This window comes from Chelon labrosus, assembly GCF_963514085.1.
Source record: "Chelon labrosus genome assembly, chromosome: 8".
NCBI lineage: Eukaryota > Metazoa > Chordata > Actinopteri > Mugiliformes > Mugilidae > Chelon > Chelon labrosus.
The window spans coordinates 17,068,700-17,095,885 of NC_140358.1; the positions used below are offsets into that span (position 1 = coordinate 17,068,700).

Consider the following 27,186-nt stretch of genomic DNA (forward strand, 5'->3'; position numbering starts at 1 on the left):
ATATGTCTGGAGGGGCTAAACTCAACAAAAGCACATATCTGATCTCCCAAAGTCATGTGGAAAATGCGCTACGGTACGAAGAGACCAAGATTTGAACTTCCTTGGCCGAAATTACAAAACGTACAGTATGTTTGGCTCAAAAACAACACAGCTCATCGGCAACAGAACACCACGTCCACGGTGAAGGACGGTGAGGGCGGTGAAGGACGGTGGATGGCGGTTAGGGGCTGCCTTTCTTCAGCTGCAACCGTGGCTTTATCGAAAGTGCGAGGGATTGGGAATAGCTCCAAGTATGAGTCAGTTGTGGCACAGAACCTTCTGGTGTTTGATAACGGGCCAAAAGTGAAAAATGTGATCCAAAGAACACGCTGAAATGAACAAAAGTAAAGCCAATAAAAAAAGATTTGATGATGCTTTAGAAGGACCAAGCCAGAGTCCTATGGAAAGTCTGTGGGGGGACCTGAAGAGGGCAGTGAGCAGAAGATCACAATTTGGCAGATATGTAACGTTTTTGCAAAGAAGAGTGAAAATAATACCAAGTTAAGATTTGCCAAGTCTATAGACTCGTCTCCAAACAGTCCTGTAATCTATTCAAATGTTGCATCAACTAAAGCTGAGGACACGATACAAGATTTTTTCATTCATTCATTCATTCAACTTCTGTAACCGCTTGTCCTGTGAAGGGTCACGGGGTCTGCTGGAGCCTGTCCCACCTGTCATCGGGCGAGAGGCAGGGTACACCCTGGACAGGTCGCCAGTCTAACGCAGGGCTAACACTGAGAGACAGACAACCATTCACACTCACATGCACACCCACGGCCAATTTAGAATCACCAATTAACCTAATGAGCATGTCTTTGGACGGTGGGAGGAAGCTAGATTTTACCCACAATTCCCAGTTGTGCCAAGTCTGCACCAGTCTACATTAGTCGGGGACAGTCGGCATGGGGAGTTGGCACAAAAATCTCTCGGCATGTGAGGGGAACAGACCCGACCCGATCTCATACGCAGTCAATCAAACATGTTTGAATTGCTTGAGCCGAATCTGGAGGCAATCGGGTAGTGTGAGCTGATCACCGACCCAACTGCAAACACCTGTTGCCAACAGCCAATGAAAAAGAGAGAGTGGGACACAGGGAATCGTGTTAGAAGACGGCAGGAAGTAGCGGGAACATCGAAAAAACGATGGCGAACAGCGAGCGCAGGAGAGTGGCGACAAAGTGAACCCGGACCACAGAAATTGAGGAGATACGACCACGACTGTTGCCCTCGCAAGAGTTTTCACCAGAGTTTGATGCGTTTAGTTGACTTTAGTTGGTTTGACACGTCATGTAGTCTGTGATCCCTCATTAGGCGCATGCGGTTAAGTGTGTGATCCCGTGTCTTTCAGTCGTCATTCAAAAATCTGTTAGTGTGTACTCCTAGACTTTTAGAAATCTGTAAAGACTGTGAAAGTTGAGTAGTGCGTCCCCTACTCAAGTAGAGTTCAGGGTATAAGGATATAACTTATGCAGTTAGGTTACTCGTTTTTTTATTTCAATATTTTTTCTCTTAAATGTGTCACATTGATTTTTCAGTGGGATAGCAAAGGCTGTAATTTTGCACAAATGGACAAAACTTCTGGTATGACTGTCTGATTTTAACATCACAAAAGGCCCTGTTGATTTAACAAGGGTGTTGTCGTGATCTTGTGTTTCTGGAACCTATCATGTGGTTCCTCTGTTGTAACCCTGTTTGGTTTCTTTGTCTTTCCTGTTTTTATTTTGTGAAGTTTACCTTCCTCCTTTACCTCTTGTGTTTTCCCTCTTTTATTGTTGCTTTGGTTTCTCCTTGTGCATTCCGTCCCTTATTAGTTTCACCTGTCCCTCATGCTCTTAGCCCGGTGGAGTTTCCCCTGTGTTGTCAACACTGTGAATTCACCCTCGCGCTATTTACCTCTGTCAACTTCCCCGGTGTTTTGGTTCGGCTCTTAGTGATTCCTTTTTTCCAGAGTTTTTGTATGGCTTTTGGTTTTTGGATTACCCTTCCTGCGCCAGCCTCCGTCTTTGTCCTGCATATGTGTCCTAACCCACCACCACAAATCGTGACAGGTGTATAGACTGTTTTATACCCATAGTAGAGTATTATGCAGAAACAAGAAGAAAGCATTATGGATAAAAGGTGTAAGTAGGGATTATAGTGTCACATTTTTATTAAAATGTCAGACGATAATGGATCCTGTTTTACAGTAAAAACATTGGCGACGCTCAAAAATACTGTCATGTTGGGGCTGTAATTAGTGATAACAGCGACACAGATTAAACTGATATCAGTCTTTTCATCCGTCTCCTGATATTTCTTTTTTTTTGAGTCTGATTGTTAGGCCTGCTCGAAGATTAGGAGCATTAGACGTAATGAAAGCCGTTGTGCTTTTTAAAACTCTATTCAGCGTGAAAGCCTCGGTTCCAGTATTGAAACTAGACACTCTTCGGTCACACTTAATCCACTTTTATTAACTTCTCATTGTGCAAAACCAGATTCTTCCTTTTATACTTTCCAATCACGCGTTTCTTAAAGCACACCACTGAACACACTTACATACTGCTACAACCTTCTCTCTACTTACAATTACAGCTTTTATTGCATAAATTCTGTATCCGCGTGCCGTTTCCTCACCGCAAACCTTCAGCACTGTACATTGAAAATATGGCTAGGGTCGTTAGCATAATTACTTGGACACGTAATGTGACACAAATCTAAGGCACTAGGAGTCATAGATGATGGTCCGCGTATTCTGCTGAAGCACACATAAATCTAGGACGATGAGACGGTATAGTCACAGCAGCTATTTCTGCTCAGCAAATACATGTGGAGATACAAAACAAGAGCACATGATTCATATGTTCTTTCTTAGCCAAAAGTCAGATTGCTCACGTATGCAGTCTAGAAGGAGCCTTGTCACAGTTCTGCACATGAAGAGCGTAGCGTGTCTCCAGATAGGATTCATCCATGTGAAATGGAAATCTTATAGGCACAGTATTGTCCTGGTGTGGCTAATCTCCAACTGGGGGGGTCTAGATCCATATCCAGCAAAGCCTGAGAAGTGGCGGCAGGTGCTTATCCGTCAGGGGGGGGAAGTCACCTCACCCGTCTGAACGCCCGAGCCATCACGGCCGGTACGTCTTGATGACGTCTTTGATGGGCCTCCTGCATATTGGGCAGCACGCGTTGATCTGCCTCTTCAGCTTCAGCCCGCAGTCGTTGCACAGACACATGTGTCCGCAGGTGTAGATGACCGTGTCCACTTCGTGGTCGAAGCAAACGGTGCACTCTCCGTTTTTGCCAGCAGGGGGCAGCTCTGGGGCGGAGAACGAGGGAGAGGTGGGGGGACTGAGAGGGGAGCTGGGAGCAGTCACTGGGGGAAAAGGGAGAAAGCGATATAGGAAGAAGATGCAAAGTTTGAATTGAAGCCATTCCAAGTGCATGTTTCATGTTCAAATCTTAATCTGACACCTCGTTATTTGCTAAATTATTACTACTAAATGCAAAAGCAGCATGTGCTAGACCTTAATCAACTAACTGTTTGGTTTACATATCAAAAATCCATTAAAAACATCATCACAGTCGTAAAAATGTTTTGTCCAACAAAAAAAATATGCAGTTTACTAGAATGTTTAGAAAACAAAAGGCCTTAAATGTTCACGTATGAGAAGCTAAGCAGCTGCAGATTTGTTTTCGTTGCCTGACAGCATCAGTTAATCTACTAATTGTTACAGCTGTAACACGTAGGGATATTTCCAAACTGTAATATAAAACGGGAGATCCGTTGCTGTCCCACCTGAAGAGAGACAAGACATCTTTCTCCCCGCTCGTCAAGTCTAACATAAAGCGCACTGGCACCGCCGAGCACAACCAGTGGAAAACTCGCTATAGAGATCGTGTGAGGCTTTCTATAATCACTGTGGCTTTAGGTATGCCGTCAACATTTGGCAACTTACCCAGAGAGGATTCAGAGGCAGAGGAGGATCTGTTGACGCTGAACGCCAGGTCTGAGTCACTGTCATCTGGGCTGCTGCTCTGAGAAGTGGTGGGGGATGTGGAGGGAGGACTGGACTGCAGTGTTCCTGTGTTACAAAAGACAAATAAACAGGACTGAACTCCAGATAATTAACCTCATCTGCCTCTAATGTTTGGATTCATACATTTAACTGCGTGGTATGATTTCAGTACGGAGTGTCCTTGAGTTGTTTGACAGTAACGCGGGAGTGGAAGCCTTTAAACTGTCCAGCCCCAACCAGTCAGATCACACACCGGCTTCATGGAGTGGTGTTCTTATAGCTGCGCCTGTTTTTGGAGAATATTCTTGGATCAGAAACCGGCGAAATGGGGTCTGAGCTGGTGGGAGTTTATGTGGGAGTATTGGGACTGGGGCAGATAGGTCACAGCTCAGAGCTGAAGAGGCTCGTGCAGACATGGGCAACTTAAATGCATTCCTTTAGTCTGGGAGAAAAATACTGTGGGGGCTGCTTAGGACAGACATTTATCATTTTAGCATTAAAGCAAAGGTTTTGAGAAATATTTTGTGGCAAAGAGATGAATATGAAGATTGATGCTACTCGTATTTTGTCCAATACACGTGCTACAGCCAGGAGCCATTAGCTTTTCAGTCACTGTGAAATCAAACTCTAAGTGTTTTCATATGGTGTGTTGTGCATTGTACGTCATTTATGTGCCAGTATCTGGCCCAGCAGGACAAAAAAAGTAGTTTTGTATGTATTCTTATTTTAGAGTCTGTCATTTCCCGGAAAATTGTTTAAATCTTACAATCTGGGCCAGTTGGGACAGAGCTGACCGGGACACTGGGCCTATAAAGTTTAATCCACGACAAATACAAATGACAATTAAATGCGACAATTAAAGGGACACACCTTGAGAAACTCATGCAGTTTTTCACATTTCCACATACTCGTCAAGATCTGTGAGTTTCCTTTTACGCAGGAATGTTTTCATCTTTTTACAATTATGAGACAAACAAAATTCTTGGAATTCAAGAGTTTTCATGCAAGCCGAGTAAACATAAGTCCTGTTTTGGTTTCTGAATCACCTCTCCTCACCTCTGCGCCGTTCTGAATTCACTTACCGAGTATCCTGAGTCTATTGACAGCCCCGTGGAGGGTGAAAAAGGCCCACAGGACCTGAGAGGAGTCCACACACAGCAGCCTGCCTCGTCCCACGCCGTTCACCCCGTGGTGCACCTCTCCGCCGGGCAGCATGCTGAAGCTGAGCACGTCTCCAGAGCCAAGCATGGGGAAGCCCCGGTGCAGCACCCAGTACTCTTTGCGGTCCAGGAGAACTTCAGGGTCTGCTGGCAGATCTCCGGAGTGTAGACTAGCCGGATCGCACGAGGTCAAACCAAACGACAGCGCACCGAAGTATGGCAGGCCCAGGTGGCCGACCTCCACGTACAAAGTCTCGCCCACGTGCAGCGGCCGGTCACTGAACACCAGCGTCCGACTGCTGTCCAGAAAGTGGATGCAGGCGGCTGAACGGTCCGCGGAGAGTATAACATCGGAGCCACGGACGGGGTGAAAGTGCAAGTCGTTGTCCAGCGGGGAAGGTAGGCCCCGGACCACCCTGGGGACGCTGAATCCAGTGGAGGCAGACGAGGACGGCGTGGAGGAGGAAGAGGTGGAGGAGCAGCAGGGGATAAGCTGAGAGTAGTTATTGAGCTGGAGGTTGGCCATCTTGGCAGCAGCAGCCTGGTTGTTTTCCAGCTGATTGTTGCTGTAATTGGCTGAGTCGTGGCTACTCTGGGGCAGATAGGCACTCAGACGGGCCGCACTCAAGCAGCTGGATCCCACACTCTCTGCGAACGTGCTGTCTGTGGGAGCAAATACGGACAAACAAAATATATATATATATATAAAAAAAGTACGTGACTTGGACGTAGTTTGATCTGCCCTAAATAAGTTCAGGTCATCCTTTCTTTCTTTTATTTTCTACAGAGTTTTCTTATACCTGAAGAACACAATGAGCTCTTAGATCTGTGTTACTGCAGTCAAACCAAGAAATCCAAAGACAAAGCGAAAAGTGTAAAAATAACAAACAATCATAATAAATGTTCTGTCAATTGACATATTTATGGATTACCCTTCCTGCCCTGCTAACACACTTGAATTTTTAATAAATGATTCCATCGGGGTTTTATTTGATTGGAAAATAAGAGAGTGACTGTTTGCAAATCTGCATTTTCTTTCATTATTTCCCTGCATTATCTAGTGCTATTCATTAGTTTTTCCCGCCGTAACTGGAAGCTGCTGGGAACACTGTCAGCGACAACTGGTTGCTGTCAAGGTACTGGATAATTCACGCTGACCGACACTCCAAAGAGAGCTTGAATACGCTGCTGTGCTTATAGCCCTTCATATGTCGCTCTTGTTGTGGTGTTTGTTGGGGATTTAAATAAACCTTCCTTTTCAGCTCAAATAAGCAAGTTTATTTGTCATTCACCATTTTATACACGTCCCTGTTTCATTCCCTTTCTCCACTACACTACTCTCCAAACCACAGTTCGGCTCTGAATTCCGCGATGTTTTAGAGGCTGATATAAACAAGTCTGGCACTAGTAGTCCTCCTTTGACTTATGATACATTCCTCTATTACTATTTCTAGTGATGCCGTAGCAGTTGAGTGCACTGGCCCCTCACCAAAGCTCCTGGGATCTGCCGCCTTGACCAAACAAGGCCATAGCTCCTGTCAGACTGAAGATAAACACACCCAGTGAGTACGAGAGGGAAGCGCAGGGGGAGAGGGCGATGGAAACGAAGCCAGCGCAAAGGGAGAAAGTGACAAAGCGCGGGAAAGTGACAGTAAGAGGGTGAAAAAGAAGAGTACTCGGGAGTGTTCATGGTCACTTGACGCTGGTTGTTTATCTCCTAAGGTCATGTCAGCCAATCTAAGAGGGAGAAGTTCTGGTTTTCTACAAGATCAGTCTTGTCACACAGATCACTGAATCACTGAGCCACCCCAGGCTGCAAAGCTTACGCCTACTGAACTGGCCCGTGGTGGCGCAGGGCTTAAAACACAGCTGCTTCTGAACTCCCAAGAAGATGCTTAAATTAGGTTTGAGTATGTTGACGGTATAAAAATATAATCCTGCCGTCCAAGATTGTCACAACTATGTTCAAAACACATTACCTAGAAGTGTACACCAGTCCAAAAAATGACTTCATTGGATTTATTTATTTCCTCTCTTTTCTCTATTTATCTTGCTTGGCTGCAGTCACAACAAAACATGTGTGATTTCATTATGCAAACGACATAATAAAATGCTTACCAAGCAGCGTAACCTCCTGAGTGATGCCATAAATATCAATGATGGCCCAGAGTGGGCAGCCGATGCTGAGCCCACAGTGAAAGAGGATGGGCTCTCCTTCATTGATGCTGTAGAAAACCCTCCCATGGCGATCGGCCCAGAATGACAACACATTGTCCTTCAGGGCCAGTCTCTCAGGCAGAGCTTTGGCCCAGTAACCGGGCCGAGTCACCAGGTCTGGACACGCGTACTTTGGGATGTCAGTAGAAAGCAATTCGCTAGGGTCCAGACTGGTGAAACCAAAGCGCAGAGCTCCGCTCCAGCCGGTGTGCACGCCAGTCAAGCGAAGGCGCACCTAGATAAGAGACATTAGTTATAAATGAACTTTTAATCCTTAAGTATCTACACTTTGAAGTGATGAAAACAAACCTTTTCATAGAGGTGAACGGGCCGATGGCTGAACGTGATTCCATTGCAGAAGCTGTTCTTGCGCGTGGCACGGCGAAGCTGTCCGTCCAGCCTGATGTTCTTGCCTTTGGCATGCGGGTGAAAGCGGGGCGACTCCACACTGACGCTGACCGGAGGAGCAGACGTTCTTCTCTCCACACCTGCCCCATTGTTGGGCAGCGTGTAGTACTGCCTGTTAGCCACTTGGCGGGGTTGCAGAGTCGCATCTGTGGGTGGAGAAGCACCAGGGGTACGTTGAGAGAAAAGAGAGCCATCAGTGATTAAAACTGGAGACTAACACGGCATGTGGACACGGGGGTCTGCTTTTGTGTGACTCAGACAAGGTCAAAACTGTAATGTTTGTGACACCAGCTGTTGGAAAGAGTGGCGAACATATCAGCACACAATAACTTGTTTGCAAGTGGCCCATGGCAGCTGGTTTAGAGGGCAGAGGCCAGTTGCGAAAAGGAGCCCACATTCTCGCATACTTCCTTTCTCATAACGATTATGAAGCCTCCCTGCTCCTCTGGAGAAGTACATTAAACAGTCTCTTTAAGCATGTAACCCACATTTACAGTATAAAAAGGCAAACTGTCCCAAATCAGTCTTCTACCACATCCATACGGGATATTTATATCTTACACATAAAACATAGTAAATTTAGATTTAAGTGAGGAAAAAATATTTGGTAAAAGGTTAAACCAACAAGGACATGTTCATTCCTAATATTAGCTCTATCACAGGAGAGAAAAAAACAACAAAAAAATCAACAGAAAGTCGACAACAGACGCAATAAGTCTTCCTCTTTTTTTTTTTTTTATGGCCTACACACACACCCCTGGCCTACAGCATAAACAAACCCTGAATAGCCCCTTTCATTCCTCCATGGTTATCTTCAAAAGCAGAGAATGAATCACACAGTTGCCTAGCCCCGTGTAGAAAATACTCAAATAAAAGGCTTAATCTTTGATCACGTCTTCACAGGAGTCAACGTCCTACTTGGTGAAGGCACCGTCTTGATGAGCATCACAAAGCAAATTAACGGGATCAGCAGTCGAACAAGACAAAGCGAACGTCGGGACTCGAGTAGCTCGGCTTTAATATTTAATGAAATTAAACCTTCACATGAGTGTTTATGGTATGGATTGGCTGAAATTCAAAATTCAAAGGGAGGCCGCGTTTCTGCTCCGCTCGGGGCCACGGAGTGATTACATTTTTGTTTAAAATTCACTGCGATCTGGTGTAAAGACAATAACTCAGTGAAATGTTCCACAGTACATTTCCTAAATGAGACATTATCACTGATTATATTCTAAACTATGAAGCAGCAGCAAGAACATCTGTAACATCTCAAATGATGTGCGGGTGCCCCCTTCCTTTCTACTCTGCAAATTTGGCTTTTGGAGGAGTAGAATATACTTTGTGTAAATGAAGGAAAAACACAGGGCTTAGCCTATATGCCTTCTAGGCTCAGCTGCGTAGCAGACAGAGCGACATAGCTGGGAGCCTACACTGGAGCTTGATATAGACACTTGTTTGCCATTATTAGATGAAAGACATAGCACAACAGGTCATGCAGCGAGAGACAGCTCCCAGCATGGTCAATGTTAAACCTATAGCTGGCGCCTCTCATAAATTAACAATGCATTTGTGTCACAGAGCAGAACATCTAATAAATATCTCTGAAAATCCCAAGACGTCGTGGAACAAAACCTGCCCTTGTTCTTCGGGAATTTCAGAGACTTAAGTCAACTCTTATTCTAAGTCTAAAAAAAAGGACGGTAGCGATAAAAATACTTTTGATTATTTGCAAAGTGTCTCAAAGGCACCTCGTGGAGTTTTTCCACCTCTTGTAGTGCTGTAGAGCAGGCTATGTACTTATTTATATGAGGGAGTCAACATTTTGATGCATGTGCTTGTGTATGCAAGCGGAGCGGTACATATATCTGTCAATGGCTTTGTGTTTTTTTATTTTAGGTCTGCATGCGGTGGTAATGCACCAAGAATGCAGCACTGTCCTCCAGCCTGAATAAACATATAGGTCATTTGTCACTTCTCTCAGAGTGTGATAGAGCGCAGGCCTTTTTTTTTTTTTTGTCTCTGATTAGTTTTATGTACAATAGCAACAAGGGTTTAGGTAAGGGGTTAAAATACAGTGGAAGAGTAATGTTTGAAATGTGTACAGAAATGCTCCAGTGCTTTGTCAACCTGTCCATCCACCCTGACCTCCTCCCTGTACACACTTTGTGGATCTTTAACTATGTCACCTTCACCTCCATCAGTGTCACTGTAGTCACTAGACGGTACTGTCACAATGAAAAGTAAGTGTTCATTGCCATATGCAGAGTTCAACACAAGTCACCCTGAACAATAGAAGTCTTCCTTTGCTGTCAACTCTGAATGCTGGTTTAGTAAAAACTTGCATTATTCAAGAGCACACCGTGCAAAGCTGTCAGCCAGTGTCAGAGCTCAAATTGCTGTTCAGAAAGTTTTATGAGGATGAAAATGCACTTTGGTAAATAGTTTTCTTTCTCTACGTACGCTGTGCGTGGGACTTTGAATATCATATCTGTCTGCACTGATTGACTGACTGATCTGACATCTGGTCATCTCCAGTTTCTTGAATGAAAAATAAAAACACATATTTGAAGGTTCAGATGATTAAAAGAGTCTTTTAGGATTCTGAATAACAGCACAGCACAAACTGGAGCTATGTCAGTGTCATTAATGGAAAGGTCTCATTGTCAAGGCACAGGTTGATGCTTCTTAATGATCCAGAATCCAGGATTCAGGATCCTGTTTTAAAACAAGAGAATGATATGAAATTGTTTTTGCCAGGAACCTGCACTGGGGTCGGAAAAAGCGACGAGACAGCTGATCACGATTGATTATAAGCTCAGCTGATTCCTCAAGGCTGCTGCTGCAACAAAAGGTCTCACATTCAGTAGGTATATGTCCGCTAGCGCACATGAATCTGTTGCTTTGAGAGAAAAACAGTCGGGGAGCAGGAATGTTGACTCCCTGTTTTGTTCCTAATGAATGGAAAAGCACGAATAAATGCAATCATAAGACTGCACAAGACACACTAGCTGTGCCAAGGACCGCTTTTTGAAATGTAAAACTGATTACGTGCATCCGTCAGGGTTATCTCTCGGCCTCAAGAAGAGCTCTTTCCTCGCTCGGGCTGTATGTGTTCATCGTGCTGTATCTAATTCACTGAGCAAGACACGCGCCTTTGTGGAATTAAAGGACATTAAGGGTTGTTTTTATTACGTAATTATTTCTGGAAGTTGTGAATATGAAACGCTGATAAAAAAAAACAAAAAAACACCTGACGATTAACTCGGTAAAGCGAGAGATAAAGAACTACTTCATGTGCACATCTCTAATATAGGCCCAATATACCTATTAACTCCCTGTTAATAGAAACCATACAGCGCAAGCAATAGGACCCACGCTGCTGCTGCTGCTGCTGCTGCTCCTCTATGACTAAACGTTCTCAGACCAAACCCTACGTCAGCTGCTCTGGTGGCAGCAGCCACATCATTTAGCTGGTGAGTGGGTTTATTGGGGGCGTGGGAGTGTGACAGACGGTAAATCAAAGTGATATGAGGAACTGATTATCAAGCAATGTGCTCTAGGTGTCTTGACAAAGCAGCTCGGGTATCCTGAGAGCACGTAATAACAGCTTTATTCAAAAAAAACAGGGGGCTCACAATCAGGTGAATGAATAAATCACTGACAATCACTTGAGACGGTGCTTTATGTGAGACAGATTTGATGGTGCAGAACAATACCAGGAAATGTAGATGTATTACGGCCTATGTTTTATAGTGATGGTTCATTTTAAGATTGTGGTTAATGACGTTCTTTCCTATTCTCTGCTTTTTTCTGGACCTGCTGGTGTAGCACGCATTTGTGTGAGCTGGCTGTGGGAACAATTGCTGATATAGGAATTCACATTAAAAAGTACCAATTAAGCAATGTTGTAGCACATGAACCAATAATAATAATAAGAAAAAAAAGATATTCTCAAATGGTAATATGTCGCACACACAAAAAGCCGAGAAGAAGGCAGGAAATAAATACAGTCAGGTGACTGCACTGACAGCCATAACTTTGGACACTGGACATGTCAAAATCAGGGATGAAAGAAAGGACAAATGCCTCCTTTTCAGTATCAGTGATTAAATCAGAATAGGCGAAGTCTCGCAGATCAAACTGATCCCTTCGTTGGGGGTCAGACTGTGGACAATAGTTAATAAAAACATGACTTTTTGATGATGATGATGGGTTTTCCTCGCATCATGGTGATCGTCAGCAGTTTTCTTCAAATCTAAGGCTGCATCACTGCTTTGAATCCTGTACATGATGGGTAAATAAATAAATAAATAAATAATAATAAGTGAATTTCCAGAAAAACGCGGCTGCCGGAGCGCTCGCTTGGACTCGCTCCCTGGGAATCACGCTCAGCTCCCCCGTGATGAGAAACGCGTCCCTGAGCAGTGCGAACACAAGTAGGACAAGCCATGTGTATCTCTGCATATCGAGCTGCTTCTCTCTCTCTCAAACACACACACACACACATATGCAATATATTTTTCGTGGGCACACGTAAATCCATCGCGAACGATTAATAAATATTCTCACCTATCAAAGGTTTAGGTGTTGTATTCCCCATTATATCCAGAAATTCCTCGCACCGGCGGCTGACAACTTAATTCCGATTGCAGTATTTCTCTGGCCATCCGTGTGTCCTCGGTCCGTGGGGTACCTTGCTGGAACAGCTTCAGACTGAGCGTCGGTGCCTTCAAAACGCGCTGTATACTTCCTCGCTGAAGCATTGACACGCTCCTCTTAATGTCAACCCCAAGCCGCTGCGACAGGCAGACACCTCCAACTGGCGCACAGCAGCCCCCTCCTTTCTTTAGTACGGGCTCCCCTCTGCACGACTTTAAAGACACAGTGAGCAGAGATCCCCCCCCCCCTCCACCACCACCACCACTCTCAGAAGCATCACAGAGCCTCTAAATAATTAATTCGGTAATTCACTCAACGCTGTGATGAAGCCTGGAGAGTGTGTAGCCTGTAAGACAAATGTGTGGAAGGTGGTGCCTAATCTAAAGGGAGACGAAGACAGTCAAGGCATTTGCACATAGAAGATCGTGCCGGCAGAGCAATGCAAACTTTGACAGCAATGAGATGACTACAAGGTTGGTCGGTGATCATGGCTGTGTCACAGATCTCAGGACAGTTGATCTTAAAATCGCCATTACAGAGAGAGCAGATTTAAAAGATGAGGCTGTTGATCCGCCCATGTAGTCAGATTTGTAAATCACAGCTCCCCATCATAGGACAGATTCTGGGAAGGTGACAGACCCTATATTAATGGTGCACTCATATGTAGGACAAGCAGATAAGGACCCCACACTTTTGATAAAAGTCCAAGAACCATATGAGGAAATCCCCTTTTTTTCCCCCACCCTATCCGCTGCCCTCCCACAGCCTTGACTGCTAGTCTTCTCTCAAGCTGTTTCCTGTCTTCTGGACCACGCCGCTCTCAGAGGAGCCATGGCCTGCAGGGCTTGTGGGAGTGAGACCATCAGTGACGAGGGGAGAGCTGGGACGGCACGTCTCCAAGAGCGGGAGAATGAGCGAAGCCCGAGGTGCCGCAGCAGCTGTGTGTCAAACGCTGCTCTTAAAGAAACGCACAGGAACGCTCATGTGTGCGAACGCTTCTCCCTTGATGTCAGCGTACTGACAAATTAGAAAGCACAAGGCAGAGCTCGGGTTGTCCGAGTATGCGGGTTGACATGTGCTGTCAGCGTGTTCATATATGATCCAATTCAGTCTGAGGGCGCTTGTGGGAGATGTTGTTTGGGTGAAGGAAGGCTGGAACTAAATATAACTCAAAGACAAAAGCATTTGTTTCTACCTCCTCAATACTGTTTGTTTTAGCAGGATATGGTGGCTCCTTATATGAGCCTTGGGTGAATGGTGTTTGGGGTGAAGCGAGGCAGAAGTGAAATTCCCCCCACGCCCTAGCCCTTGTCTCAGAAAGAAAGAGCAGTTACAGCAAAGGGGATTAACACAGGAAGTGAATATGAGGCTGCGATGAGGTCTGCAATCAAGCCTTCCCTGTAAACACAGCAAAGCTGCAGTAACAAGTGCTGCTTCCCCTGATGCTTGCTGTACAGCGTGAGTGCAGACTATGGGGTGCTAATGAAAGCGTAATGACTGCCGAGCTGATTTTCCTCCAAAGGCAACAAACTGCACTTTTCAGGTTCATTTTCAGCGCGGGCCGTTTTAAGACACCGTCGGACGTCTGCGGAAAAACAATCGACACTGCAGGGAAGTGTAAAAGGGTTAGATATTTTGGGAAATATTCAGTCTGCCTTTACAGAAAGGCTGATGGCAAACACAACAACGTGTACCATGAAACATATGTTCATGTTTAAGTCACAAAGTACTCCGCGGCCTGCAGTAATTACGATGAGGGCAAAGGAGGGAGTGAGGTGACATTATACGACCTACAGCACCAGATTTCAACACCAAGTAATGGCTTCTGTATATTTTTCCAGTTTTAACAGTGTTACTTCGGTGCTTATTATCGTAACCATGGCAACAAAGCTTTCCCAGCCTTAACTGTTCTGACCCAAAGTTTGACCCTCCCTTAAATCCTTGTTTTTTTTTTGTTTCTATACCAAACCCGAACAATAACACTGTCACGTAACCCAGATTTATTTATTTTCAGGGCACAGACAACTGGCAACCCTGTTAAATTAACAATAAAACATTTTAATTAATACGTTGCAGAGGTGCTGAGAGGAGTATTTGTTACTGTTGGACAGGCTACCTGCTTCCCCCTGTTTCCAGTTTTTGTTCTGAGCTATTTGGCTGTCGGCTGAGGCTTTTTACCACACAGGCATGAAAGTGATATCAATCATCAGAACAGTTTGATCATTTCTTTGAGATTACTTCTCCTCTGATGTGCATAGAGACCAGGAGCAGGTTGCGCCAACTGGAAGGTGTAAGTCGCTCATGCATAACAAGTTAAAGTGGTTTGCACCACACAAACGTGCCTAGATATCACTTAATATTCACACCTAATGTCTACCAGGTGTAATCTGCTGAGCAACTTGCCTGCTGCAAGAGCAAAGACGTGACGAATAGCGCGTGCAGAGCAACTAGATGTGCCAAATGAAAAGGGACGGCACATTTGCCCTCAGCTAAACGCTATGACGGATCTTTTACTGAAATGTGACGCTTCTGCTGACATCCTTGCTTACATTCTCAAATGGTTTCTGTTTGGCTGGTGCAACTCAAATGTTAACTTGCTTAATTTGAAACTGGGTATTAGTTAGTGAACAGTTGGTGAAGCCCACTCCTGCATTGTTAGCTGGGCCGATCGTGTGCGAAGAGAATTAAGGAATAACTTTACTTTATATGTGGACTTTCCCTTCAAACCTGAAGAGTCATGGACGCTGGCACCGACTTTGGGAGTATGGTGTGATTAGTGAGCGTGAGGCGTAAAAAAATGGTTTGATCCAGAGTTGTGGTGAAGACCAACAAAACTAGGTGAAGGACACAAAGTACTGTAAGAAACTGCATGTTTTTTTTTGTGGGGCACAAACAATAACCGTGTGTTCTAAAATGCACCGTAATGAACAGTGTCCCCCTTTTGGGTATCAAGCATCTGTGATGCAGCGATCTCTCGAGGGCCCCTACAGCGAATAAAGTTACTTCCAGAGAGGGAGGGCAGACATGCCTCGTTTGCTCAAGGAAACTTGGCCCACAGCGGTGCGACTGCTGCCATGCAGTGCAGCGCAGTGACTGGTCCTTGGACAGCAAAGTGTTACATTTGCAGTATTTCAATTCTCTTTAAAGATTCAAAGGCCGTGTTGAAATGCTGAGCAGATGGCTGTTTGGGAAGGTTTGTGTGTGGTGGTCTCAGTATCAGGGCAGGGCTCCTATCCAAACCTCAGCCACTGATCTAATGGATGAAGTGAGTCATACCCACCTTCAACGTGAACACAACCATCTCCATCAAACACACATGGGCCAGCACAATGAGCCACATTCATGCACCGATGTTTTTCTGGTCACCTCTTTTTGTTCGTACACAGTTTTCTACTACAGTGAATTCACATGTGTTTCCTATAAGCGCTCCCGTCTTTTCATTAGGTTCGGCTCTTAACAGGCCACTGGAGTCAAGCACCTGCTTTTCAAGAGTTCAACTATTGCCAAGACCGTGTGTTGTATCAAGTCTCTCACGTAGATGATGAAACATGCTAAGTTGAAAAAGGTTTCTTAATCAAAGCAGCAGGGCAGCATTTGCCTTTAATTGGAGCCATTTTAGGGGGAGTTCCTGCCATGTGCTTGGTGCCCTCACAGATTGTTCTAATTTGCAAAATCCTCAGATCATAAGAGTGAATGCTGTGGTAGTCTCAGGCAGACAAAACGTATGCATGCTTGGTTTCACTCCTGCAATTTCAGATTTCAGTAAATTAGAAACACCACTACAGTGAATCACTGGCAAGTGGTGTAAATTGGGAAAACAAAGCACTGCCGCTGGTATGAACACCGCACAGTAATGCCATGAGCTGACAGTCTGTGTGCTTTTAATGTTCTCTCCATAATTAAGTTTTTATGAAAGCATCAATAGGGGGTTTGAGCTGTTTCCAGAAAACAATTTGATGAAGCCATGTTAATACAAGGAATTAAAATATGATTCATCACTTCATGTCAACAACACAGGATAGAATTCGATCGTTTATATCTCAGTGCATCTCTATGCATCTTAAATAAGTTTATATTATCTTGCCATAATGTTGCATTGTTGCATGCAACTATAAATCCACTAACTACCATTTTTTCTTAACTTACAGCTGTATCCGTGAACGAAGTATGCCCTGTCGTCATGGCGATAATTCATTTAATAGCAGCGTCGACTGATGAAAGTGGCTGAAAGTGAAGAAAGACAAGTAATTGCATCTTGAGTAAAGAGAGTCTTTCATTTCATTCGAAGCACAGGAACTCTACAAACACACAGCATAAACAAAACGTGGAGATCACAGAAAGTCTGATCATCTTCACAGAATCTGTTCTGTTTTCCCAATTAATCTCTCGAAAAACCAATTTTCCGTCTCCAAATGAATTCAGTGTTTGCTGTTCTTGTTGTCAGACTGGCTGCAGTGTTCATCACGTCATGGATTACTTTCCCCCAATCACTCCTATGACTATTTACTGACTTCAATATAGGTCTCGTGGGTTTATAGACCAAAATTATAAGTAACACAAAACAGGGTAACCAAGTTTAGTTTGGTCAAAAACAAAGCAGGCAAGAATATTCCAATTTCCATGTTCATAAACTATGATTTTTATGTCTATGTTTCTGTCATTTATGGCTTTATTACATAGCTGACATAAGCATCCACAGATGGAAGCGAACAGGGAACAAGGTCGTACCGCTAATAATGTTCATGGACAGAGATATTGACTGTGATATTAAGAATTTCCAGATACAGTTTCCATTGAAGGAGCCTAAATCATGACATTACATAACATGCCAGACCCTGACATTAAACGACCCCTGTTAACACCAATAAAGGAAGCAGTCTGGGGTCCGCATTGGAAAGATGTTTTGTTTTTTTTCTTGTCGCTGGCATTTTGCATTTCAAAATCCACTTGACTGTCAAAACGACGGCGTAGCAACTTGCTATAAAGAGCAACGTTTCTGTTAACATGAAACGGTGGCACGGCTCCACTTAAATGTTGTTTTAGGCCTCTATGTCAGTGGGAGACGTGCTAAAAATGGCCTCTGAATGCATTTAACCAGATGCACGGACAGTGCTCTTCCTCCATCTGTTCTATTGTCTCAGTGTTCTCTGGGATGAGGAGCGGATGCACCACCGAAGGAGATGCAGGAAATACTCTTGGCCCAGAACAACACTGGCCAGCTCCTTCTAGCCTTTAGTATAGTGGCTTCAGATGCAAAGTAATGCTTGAGACGCGGTGGGCAAAAGAAGGTATTCCCCCAATGCATAACTCTTTTCTATTGTTTTATGTGGAAAAAAAAAAAGTTCAAGCTAGAATTGCTCTCATATTTCAAAGCGGTGACTAGACAAGAGCGTGCTTGATGTAGTGGAAAATTCATAGAGCTGTCTAAGGACAAGTCAGAGTGGAGAGGAAGGCTTATTGGTGACTATGTCAAGGTCTTTGTCATCTCTAACATGACTCCACATAAATACCAGCAGGCTCGCACATGCACATTTCAGAAATAGACATGTTGGCGAAGCCATATATTTTTAATCGCTCAATGGGTAAAAATAAAAGCAAACCTGGTAAAGACCAGAGGTATGTGATGCTAAATAAAGTGCGGTGCGTGTATATATAGAGGGAGGTTTATGTTTGTGTGTGTGTGTATAACGGCGCACGCGTGTTTTTATGGGATAATATTATGAAGGCAGGATGGATGCTGTTGACCCACAGCCTTTCACTGCTGCACCGCAGTTGTAAAAAGCCTTGTGCCATATTCGCATGAATCCCGTCAGGCGTGCGGAGGGGTGGGGGGAAAGCAGTGAATTCTTGTGGCGTATATTAAACAACAAACCTATGGTTAAGAAAATTCCAATTAAGCCCCGTTAACATCATTAGAATTTATGACACAGTTCAAAACTGACTTCCCAAGCGATTTAAGGCTCGTCAGAATTTTCCTTCGGGCTCCCAAATTCTAACCTCTTAATAGCTTCACTCTCAAATATTCAGGAGAAAAGAATCCAAAATCTCATTAGGGAAATACGAGTGGTTTTTGGGGGGAGGGGGAGGGATGCTGAGCATAACGCTTTGGGGCTTTTCAGCTACAACCCTTTTAATCAATTTCTTTATGTTGCTCCTGTTTTGTGTGTTGGTCACGCAGAATAATTTCTCCCTAAAGTTTAGGCAGCAAATTATTGAAGTTAATGTTCCTGAAAAGTGGATGTGAGTTTTCAGCCTCTAAACTGTGAAGCGGATGGGTGAGAAGTAATTTATATATTTTTTTTTTAACCCTCTGGAGTCGACGGACGCGCCGGCGCGTCCAAATCACATGACCAGTTTAAGACGATGTAGCAGCAAGACGAAGTCTCACTGAGACTCCGTTTCAATTTGTGCAGAAAGTGCTAACTTCAAACTATATACCAGTTTTTAAATTGTGTTGATAGGCCAAGTAAAAGTGGACTTATGAAAACTAATATACGGCATGCTTTTTCCTGAATATTGTCATCATATTTCTTGCGCGTTTAGTGCAGTAAGATACGGCGAAAAGGAAAACGCTAGCAAGCGGAGATCGCTAGCCGGCTTCAGGTGATCGAAAAAAAAAAAAAAAAAAAAAAAAACATGACACCCTCTTTCCTATTGGTGGAAAAATGCATCACATCAGCCAATCAGAAAATTATATGGTAATGGTTGCTAAGGAAGAGGGAAAATTGGTGGGAGTGACGCTATATACAATCTATGGAGTGATGACGGTGAAGAGAGAGAGAAACGAGTTTTGAGATTTGAGACATTTGTGACCTTAGTTATTTACTTACCTTACTTATTAGACATTACTTATTAGACATTACTTATTGTGACGCCTGATAGTTTTGCAGATGGTTCTAAATAGTTGTGCAAAAAACGCCTGATGCATTTCCTGTATTTCAATGTAAATAGTTGTAAATAACTTTGTTGTTTGCTAAATTTTTATATAAGCTTTTGAAATTTACAGTTTAGATTTGCATTCTAAGTTATACAAATGGTTCGTTAAATATGTTTGTGGTTTTCACAGTGAAAAATCTAGGTTTTTCCTACTCGGATTTAATATTTTTAGTGTGGTTTTAGGTCCACTGTGTTAATACAGTATATCAGAATGAAAAAATAACTGTATAATCACACATGTGAGGTTGTGTTGAAGAGAATGACACCCAACAAGGCAAGGTAAACTGTTTTTAAGATGAAATATAAAGGTAAAACCAAAAGTAGAAAAAAACGGCCAATTATACTCTGGACCCCAGAGGGTTAATAAAGTATTTCCCCTGTAAACTTTAAATGACACCATGGGAAAGAAATATAAATGAGACATACTGTAAATATTGCCATATCTGAATATTTTCTGCGCGCGTTGCTAGCGGCAACGGAAGCTTTACACACGGCTGCCCATCGTGGTGACATAGACCTTGACTGCGAGGGGCTCAATGACCCGGCGAAGGCCCAGAGGTTGTGACACAAAATTCTTCTGCTATTATTACCCTGTGTAATCACAACAACAAGCCTGGACAAACTTTCTGTTTTAGAGTGTTTCCACGAAGTTCGGAAACAACAGCCAGCAGCTGTCATACTATATACTCTCCGCTAGCGTGTGCCCGCTTTGTCTCGCCGTCCAAAAGGAGAGGGCATATAGGGATAGCAGAGACCTCCAGGTACTATATTACATAATAGCATATTTAAGTCAAACGCTCCTCTCCTTTCATTCCTTCCCCAGTTGCAGCCAGACAGTACGACAGACCTAAGCCGTATAGGGTAACCTCCCTGTAACTGTGGCATTCCTGACCAGTGTTTTTCTGCTAGTTGCCCCTTCTCTGCTCCTCTCTCTTGGGCTTAGGAGGGACGTGCAGGATGTTCAGCTCCAAATTTCCCATAGAAGGCTGAAAAAACAGACACAATCTACTGCTCAAGGGTCACAGAAGTTTCTTCTTTGTTTATGCATAATTCACTGGCGCCTGAGCTTCAGAAGTTATCAAAATAAGAAAAACTGCCATTGGTTTCACTTTGTAGCCGATGATAGATGTCCTTTGTTATTGTTTTCATGATATCATCACAGTCTCCAGCAATGGCTCACCTCCAAAAGCAGATGAACAAAACAGTCTGAAGCGAAGCAAAACCGGGGCAACAAAGCCGTTTTTGTTCTCCACTGGACTGCGCATCATGAAGGACATATAATTGACACTCTGGGAGACATATAAGTCCGGCCTCTCCTTTCAGGGCTCTGGGATGCATGAGTCACTCATGTCAACTGTCATAAAAGACATTCAAGCCACCAGCAGCACTGTACCAGGAGGTCCAGTAATAACGCGCTGTTCTTTTCGGTGTCAAGGGCAATTTAACGGCCTGCAGCTCTCTGTGCTTTGGCTTTAATGAAGGCAAACAGGGTTGCCTCACTTCATGTAACGTTCCAGCAACCGTGTCCTTTTGCTCGAGCAGGGAAGCAAAGCTGAAGTCTAATTAGCCAATGTAATGTCACTTGCACATTCGGTGCAGAAAGGAGAATCGTTTCTTTAACGACAGAGCAATCGCAGCAATGTTTTTACCTGTCATCTCAGCTCTATGCCAGCATTGTATCCCACAGGCCTGTGTCGCTTCCTTTCCAGTTTCCATGTCCTCGGCTGTTGCCCTCTTGCCTCTACGCATCTTCCTTCCACCAAAACGAAGCCAAATAGATATTCTTTGTTTCTACGTTAAGGGTCTTGAGATGAGGCACGCTCTCACTGCCTTGCTCTTGACTTAGGTGGGCGTGAGGTAATTAGAGAGCAGGTCCTGTTAATCCAGGTCTCCAGGGAAACAGCTGCCATCCATCCCCCCAGTTCCCATGGAGCAGCGTGAAGCCGAGGTGTGCAGGGACTCCTCTGTTGGCTACCGCTCTGTTCTGGATGGATGCCCTTCACCGAGCACGCGCGGGCCGCCGTCTTTCCCGCTACCTGAGGTATCAAGTCGGGATCACTGATCACATCATACATTCTGACGGCACGAGAGTGAGATAAACAAATGGAGGAAAATCTCCATTTCGATTCAAGTGAGAGGCTTGATCTGTCAGTTGTCGTTGTCATTGACGCAAAGATGCTGTTGGAATACAGAGCACTGTCGGGAAACGAGAAGACAGAGGACAGACGTTTAGCTGTGTCTCCAGCTTATCGTTCCATCGCCAGACACAGCATAAGAAAAACAAGCGGCTTAAAACAGCTCTTCTACTTCTTCTTGTCAGATTTGCAGCACTGTGACTGTAACTGAACCAGGAAGCAGTGACAGATCATCAACAGTCGCTGCCAGGCTCTGTCTCTCGATAATTCAGATCGGCTTCTTTCGTTGACCCAGTCGAAATCCAACACCAAAATAAACAGAAGTCTATTATTTCTTACATGGAAGGGGCAGAAAAAAAATCAGTTTTTGAGAATTAGCTGAGATTCTTTTTTGGTTTTTCGTCTAATTGCAAGATGAGACGGATGATTGATGAGGTTTATAAACCGGAGAGCCAAATCACACAGTGCTGCTCTGATTTAGTCAAAGTAAACTTATGCGTTCGAATAAAAATATTTGGAGAACCAGATGAAACCTTGATGTACACAACACATTAACTACTCATAACTTGTGGATTAGAGGATTTCATCACAAAGTTATGGATTATTGTGTACACTCTATTTGACGTCCTGCTTTAATCTGTGGCCACGGGCTGAGGAGCGCGGCCGGTACGTGACGTTTGAATTCAGTACCGTTCATTTCCGGCGCCGTCAAAATCTGGCGAACCTGGAATGTGTTGGATGGGACGCTGTCAGCTATCTGCAGGCTCACTTCATGGACAGACTGCATATCAGACATCAAAGAGAGCTGCCATGAGAGGACATGAGCCTCTGTAAGATGATCTCATGTCCAGGGCCCTCTGCTACAATGTACACTATGCGGCTTATATGTTCAAACAGGTAAACAGCTAGGTCCGGTAACATGCAGGGGTTGCATTTTTGGAATTTGTTCCCCTTTATCAATGAGATGAGGGACAAAGTCATGGGTGCCGTAAACACCCATTACATAACCCTCGCGTTTGACTCGAAGCCGGGAAACATCAGGGTCAGCTTCACAGACACTCGCTTCACCTTTAACACTTCTATACCGCTGAGTGCTTCCGTCCATCTGTGCCCCTTTTCCTGTTCTCCGCGTCCCAGCGCTGCCATCGGGTCAGTCATCATCTTCTCTACTTCTAACATGGGTTCGTGAGCTTTTTGTCCTCACTCATTATTCTCATTCCCGCTCCTCGGAGCTAATCTTCCCCCCTCTTCCCAGATCCCGGCCCTCTTCCCTCTTCCTCTCTCTCTCTCTCTCTCCCTCGCTCCCTCTTGTCATGACATCGGCCTGTGACACGTGTGGGAAACTTCTGCGGGGCCCCTGCTTCAGACGGGACACTGATATACTGAGAGTGGTGGGTGACGGGGCTATTTTGGGAACTTGTAAATATGAGAACTTCCTTTCCTGAAGTATATCTTATATCCCAGTGGATCAGTAACAACAAGAAGCAATACAGATGCAGAAAACTGGGATGTTTCCACAGCTTCAACGTTCTTTATTTGCTCTCTTTGAAGCAACAGAGCTCCAGTATAATAGCCATTTTTATTTTTCCCCACAGCTTACTGCGTAGTAAACGTGGCCGTACCTTTAATTAGCAATTGTTCTTTTGTCCGTATGATAGAATTTTCAGGTGCTTCCATGTGTTAGGCCCAAATATTATGGGCGGCGGCTGCATCCGGGTCTGACACCCAAACCCTCTCCCCCCCCCGTTTGGAAATGGGGAGACAAGACAGCGAGCAAAACAGGGAAGAGATATTATTGAATTGGAACTTCAGAGGAGGAAGCAGAGATTGCGATAAGGGCGATCTGGGGCTGGCTGCCAGCATTTTATCAGGAAACAGAGCAGGCTGGATCACATGAGAGACTCTGAGCGGCTAATGGAAGATGGAGCGTGATTTTCTTGCACTGCATTATAAGACGTATGGGTTTGGGTAAACTAGAGGAAGACCAGCAAATATAATAATAATAGTTATGACTGCTTTAACTATTACAAACACCTCATTAATACAGGTGATACTTATCTCTGTCTTCCGTCTCTCACTCACGTCCTCACCGCAAGGCTTAAATAATTAAGATGGTGCTGAATGTTTAACTGCCTCCTCTTATGTCCCCCAGTAGCTTTTTCACGTGTGAGCGAAACAACCAAGGTCAAATTAGCACGCACAGGAGACGGCTTTCTATTTCTTCTGATGTCCATTACATGCACATGCAGCGTGCAACACGAGACGCAGCAACAGATGTAATTTTCCACTTTCTTCAAAACGCTCAGTCTGGTCTCCTGGTCTGGGGTCTTCTGCTGACATCACGACTTTTACGATTTTAAACAACGCTAACGCAGAGCCCAAACACACAATAGGTTCCATTACCCCTCAAAGAGAGGCCGTCCTGCACTGCCCGGCCTTCAAACGTTACTATACACAACCACACCTGTTGCTTGAAACAAGACATAAGCAACTGCCTCCACCCAAGCGCAGAGTAAACACTGAATGGGAGCTTACATTTTAGACTATGAATGTCTCAACAGGAACAATGTTTATTGTCTTGTGCGGTGACCTAACGCAGGGAAGGAAAACGATGTTAGATGTCACTTGGTTTGGCTACAACCATCCAGTGAACTCATTCTTTAACTGGCCAAGTCTAACGGCCATCAGTTTGTGGTATCAATGTGATATAGTGGCGCCACCTAGTGATCGTTATTAGTATGCATTACTTTTCAACAGCCATAATGCCATAGGTGATCAGGGCAAAGAGAGATTGTGTGGTTTAAGTGCCCTTGAGTAGCACCGGGTCTGAAAGGGCTCTTTTCCTTGAGGAGTATTATGTATCCCATTACTTTAAATGTGTTTGGTCTTAAACATAAAACCTTACTGTTAGGGTTAGTATAAGAGTTTGGGCCCTTCTGTTAAAGTGTTCACACTGTCTTAAAAATAGGCTCTTCTACAGCACATAGTTTATAAAAAAAAAATAAGAGGGGAGAACAAACACAACAATGTAAATGGAAAAAGGCGTAAAAGAAATGAAGGTTATAAAAAAAAAAAGGAAGAAGCAGATAGTAAGGGAATGTCCAGGAGCTTAAAAATACTCATCGGTTTGTTTTCTTTGCTTTTAGATTACGCTGGTTCTTGACCAGCGGCTTCCTTGACTATTCTCCAAACCAATTTTTTCTCATCAGGGGTCTGGGAAAGCTATGACACGGCCTCTGTGAACCTCTCTCAGCCACTTGGGGCTTGATAAAGCGACGTATGAGCGACAGGCATTTCCTGTCTGTCTAAAACAATAAATAGCAGCACAGTTTAATTCAGTTAAGATGTGGCCAAAACGGCTCAGACAATGGACCGGGACTTGAGGAAGAAAATAAATCTCAACAGCTGTACGGTGTCACAGCAACAGTAATTAATACATATATATAGTTTAATTTTTAGAGATAATGCTTGCCATGTGATCCATAAATCTGTAATAGGCCAAAAAAAATGTTTGCCAATTAGCCTACAGCATCTTTTCATATTCTGTGTCGTAACATGTTGTAGTGTAGTAAACAGAGCAGTGCAGCAGTAGTTGCAGTTATAGTAAGTTACTGTGTCAGCATACATGTAGCACAGTGGGACTACAGGAGAGACAGTATTTCTCACCTCTGTAGCTTTTTATAAACATATCGTGGAAGTGACAATAAACACAACTTGAACCTTGAAGTGTGCATATTGATGTAAGTTATTATGTTTTGTTGTGAGGTTGTAATATAATATAAAATATCCCATTGTATGCAGTTACTGAGGCAAGCTAGATCACACACGAACCCAATGCAGCCTTGAAATGAACAACTGTTTCTCTGTTATTTATAAATAATTAACAGCTTTAAGTGAAATTACAGACATTCAAGTCACAAAGAGAGTGGGAGGTGTGAGATAAACAGAATTTGTCTTACCCTTTGTGCTGCTTTTAAGTTTCTTGTCTTTGTTGGAAAGAGGCAACCTGCACAAACCAAGGTGACTGGTTGAAGACTGGTTACTTCCCATGGTGCTGTCTGTTGAAAACCTCTCTACCTCTGTAAAGTATAAAAAAGAGTGGGTACTCTGGTGGTTGTCCCTTCTGGTACAGCCTCTTATAGTGAGCGTCTGGTTTTTTGAAACTGTTTGGCAACAAACACCAAATCCCGCCTGAAATTTTGAAGATATGTAAACATGAGCACGTGCCTATTGCCATCGCTTTGTTTTGTCCAATAAAATCCAGCTCGAGAGGGGAAGGACGTTAGCACGTGGGGAAAGGCGTGCGCGTTGGCGCGTGCGCGCGCGCGCGGTAATGAACACCGCGGACCGTTAATGACACTGGAAAGTTTTCTAAAACGAGGAGGTGGGCGTGAACTGAAATGATCCCGTCCTTGAGAGGTGACTGCAAACAGGCAGGCTGATGAACGGGGCCGTGGACTGTGGAGTAGGGTTACCTTTATTTGCTCTCAACACATTCAAATAACGACAAATGAAAGTGAATAAGGCATAACTATGTTCATTTGACAAGTTCATACTTAACCAGCTGTAGCATATTTATTTAAATAGACAGCTGCTTTCATGTGATATCCAGTAGTTGGTATGTGACAGTTGGAAAAGCATGTGTTCAAATGATACAATGAATGCCGGAGAAAATGGACTTCATCAGATCAGAGCCAAGTTAGCTTGCGTCATAAAGCTAAAACTATGTTGTTTCTAATAATACATACAGAATATCTCACATACTATAAACCGAGGCATCAGGCATAACATTGTGACCTTCTGCTTGTGAACACAACCCTGTACCTCCAGTGAGTGGAAAACTTTTGGGAAACTTTTGGACCTGGCATTCATGTGGATGTTACTTAGAGATGTACCACCCACCTAGACCAGACCAGACACCCCCACCCCATAGCAATGACACTCAACACTCCATGATGGTAGCACACACAACAACGGTTTAGGAACAACTAAAAAAAAAACATGACAAACAGCACAAGGTGTTGACCTGACCAAATTCACTAGATCCCAAACCGATCAAGTATCTGTGCGATGATCCACAGAGGCCCAAAGTCCCCCACTAACATCATTGTATTGCCAGACACCACAGGACACCCTCAGAAGGCCCATGTCCATTCTCTGATGAGTCACAACTGTTTTGGAGGCACAAGGGAGACCTACACAATATTAGGAAAGTGGTCATAATGTTATGCCTGATTTGTGTACTGTAAATATGTTACAATATACACTCACCCGCCACTTCATTAGGTACATGTGTGAAAAACAATGCATTCCAATATAAGAGTAGGCTACCCTAAATCGTCATAAGGTGTCACTTGTTTCAAATGAGAAAGCTGTATATTTTGTATTTCAGAGGCTGCGGTTTGTAGTACTATTGGTTGAACTGTTTTGTGTATTTTGACAACCCCATTTTAGTCAGTGGGTTAGGCAAAATAGTGAACACTTTTGTGTTTAATTGAATCCAGTTTAACTGCATCCTTTAAGATGATCATACAGTTGAATTACCACCTTTCTTACACTGTTTCAACATAAACTGAACATTATAACAATCATTTTAGTGCAGGACTGTTTTATTAGAGTAAACTAGTTTTCACA

The 27,186-nt window shown here is 43.9% G+C and overlaps 1 protein-coding gene across 3 annotated transcripts; it reads right to left on the reverse strand.

Moving 5' to 3' along the window:
* Positions 1–1,958: 1,958 nt before the first annotated feature.
* Positions 1,959–25,902, reverse strand: neurl1b (neuralized E3 ubiquitin protein ligase 1B). Of its 3 annotated transcripts, none has more exons than XM_084549554.1 (6): positions 25,512–25,902; positions 7,724–7,968; positions 7,316–7,649; positions 5,120–5,860; positions 3,978–4,103; positions 1,959–3,394 (listed from the first exon to the last, which is right to left on the reverse strand). In XM_084549554.1, exons 1-6 carry the CDS (start codon positions 25,600–25,602, stop codon positions 3,147–3,149), a joined length of 1,785 nt encoding a protein of 594 aa, XP_084405680.1. In that variant the 5' UTR covers positions 25,603–25,902; the 3' UTR covers positions 1,959–3,146. The 3 variants fall into 3 exon arrangements, with proteins under 3 accessions (XP_084405680.1, XP_084405681.1, XP_084405682.1); XM_084549555.1 differs by lacking the exon at positions 25,512–25,902 and adding an exon at positions 12,392–12,637; XM_084549556.1 differs by lacking the exon at positions 1,959–3,394 and having other exon boundaries at positions 3,881–4,103.
* Positions 25,903–27,186: the final 1,284 nt, after the last annotated feature.

What these genes read in the sequence shown, in the direction of transcription:
- neurl1b (XM_084549554.1), bottom strand. Translation starts at nt 25,602, where the DNA reads ATGGGAAGTAACCAGTCTTCAACCAGTCACCTTGGTTTGTGCAGGTTG. An exon ending in ACTTAAAAGCAGCACAAAGG is followed by an intron (nt 7,969 to 25,511) that starts GTAAGACAAATT and finishes CTCCACCCACAG; the next exon opens with ATGCGACTCTGCAACCCCGC. An exon ending in TGCCTCTGAATCCTCTCTGG is followed by an intron (nt 3,395 to 3,977) that starts GTAAGTTGCCAA and finishes CTTTTCCCCCAG; the next exon opens with TGACTGCTCCCAGCTCCCCT.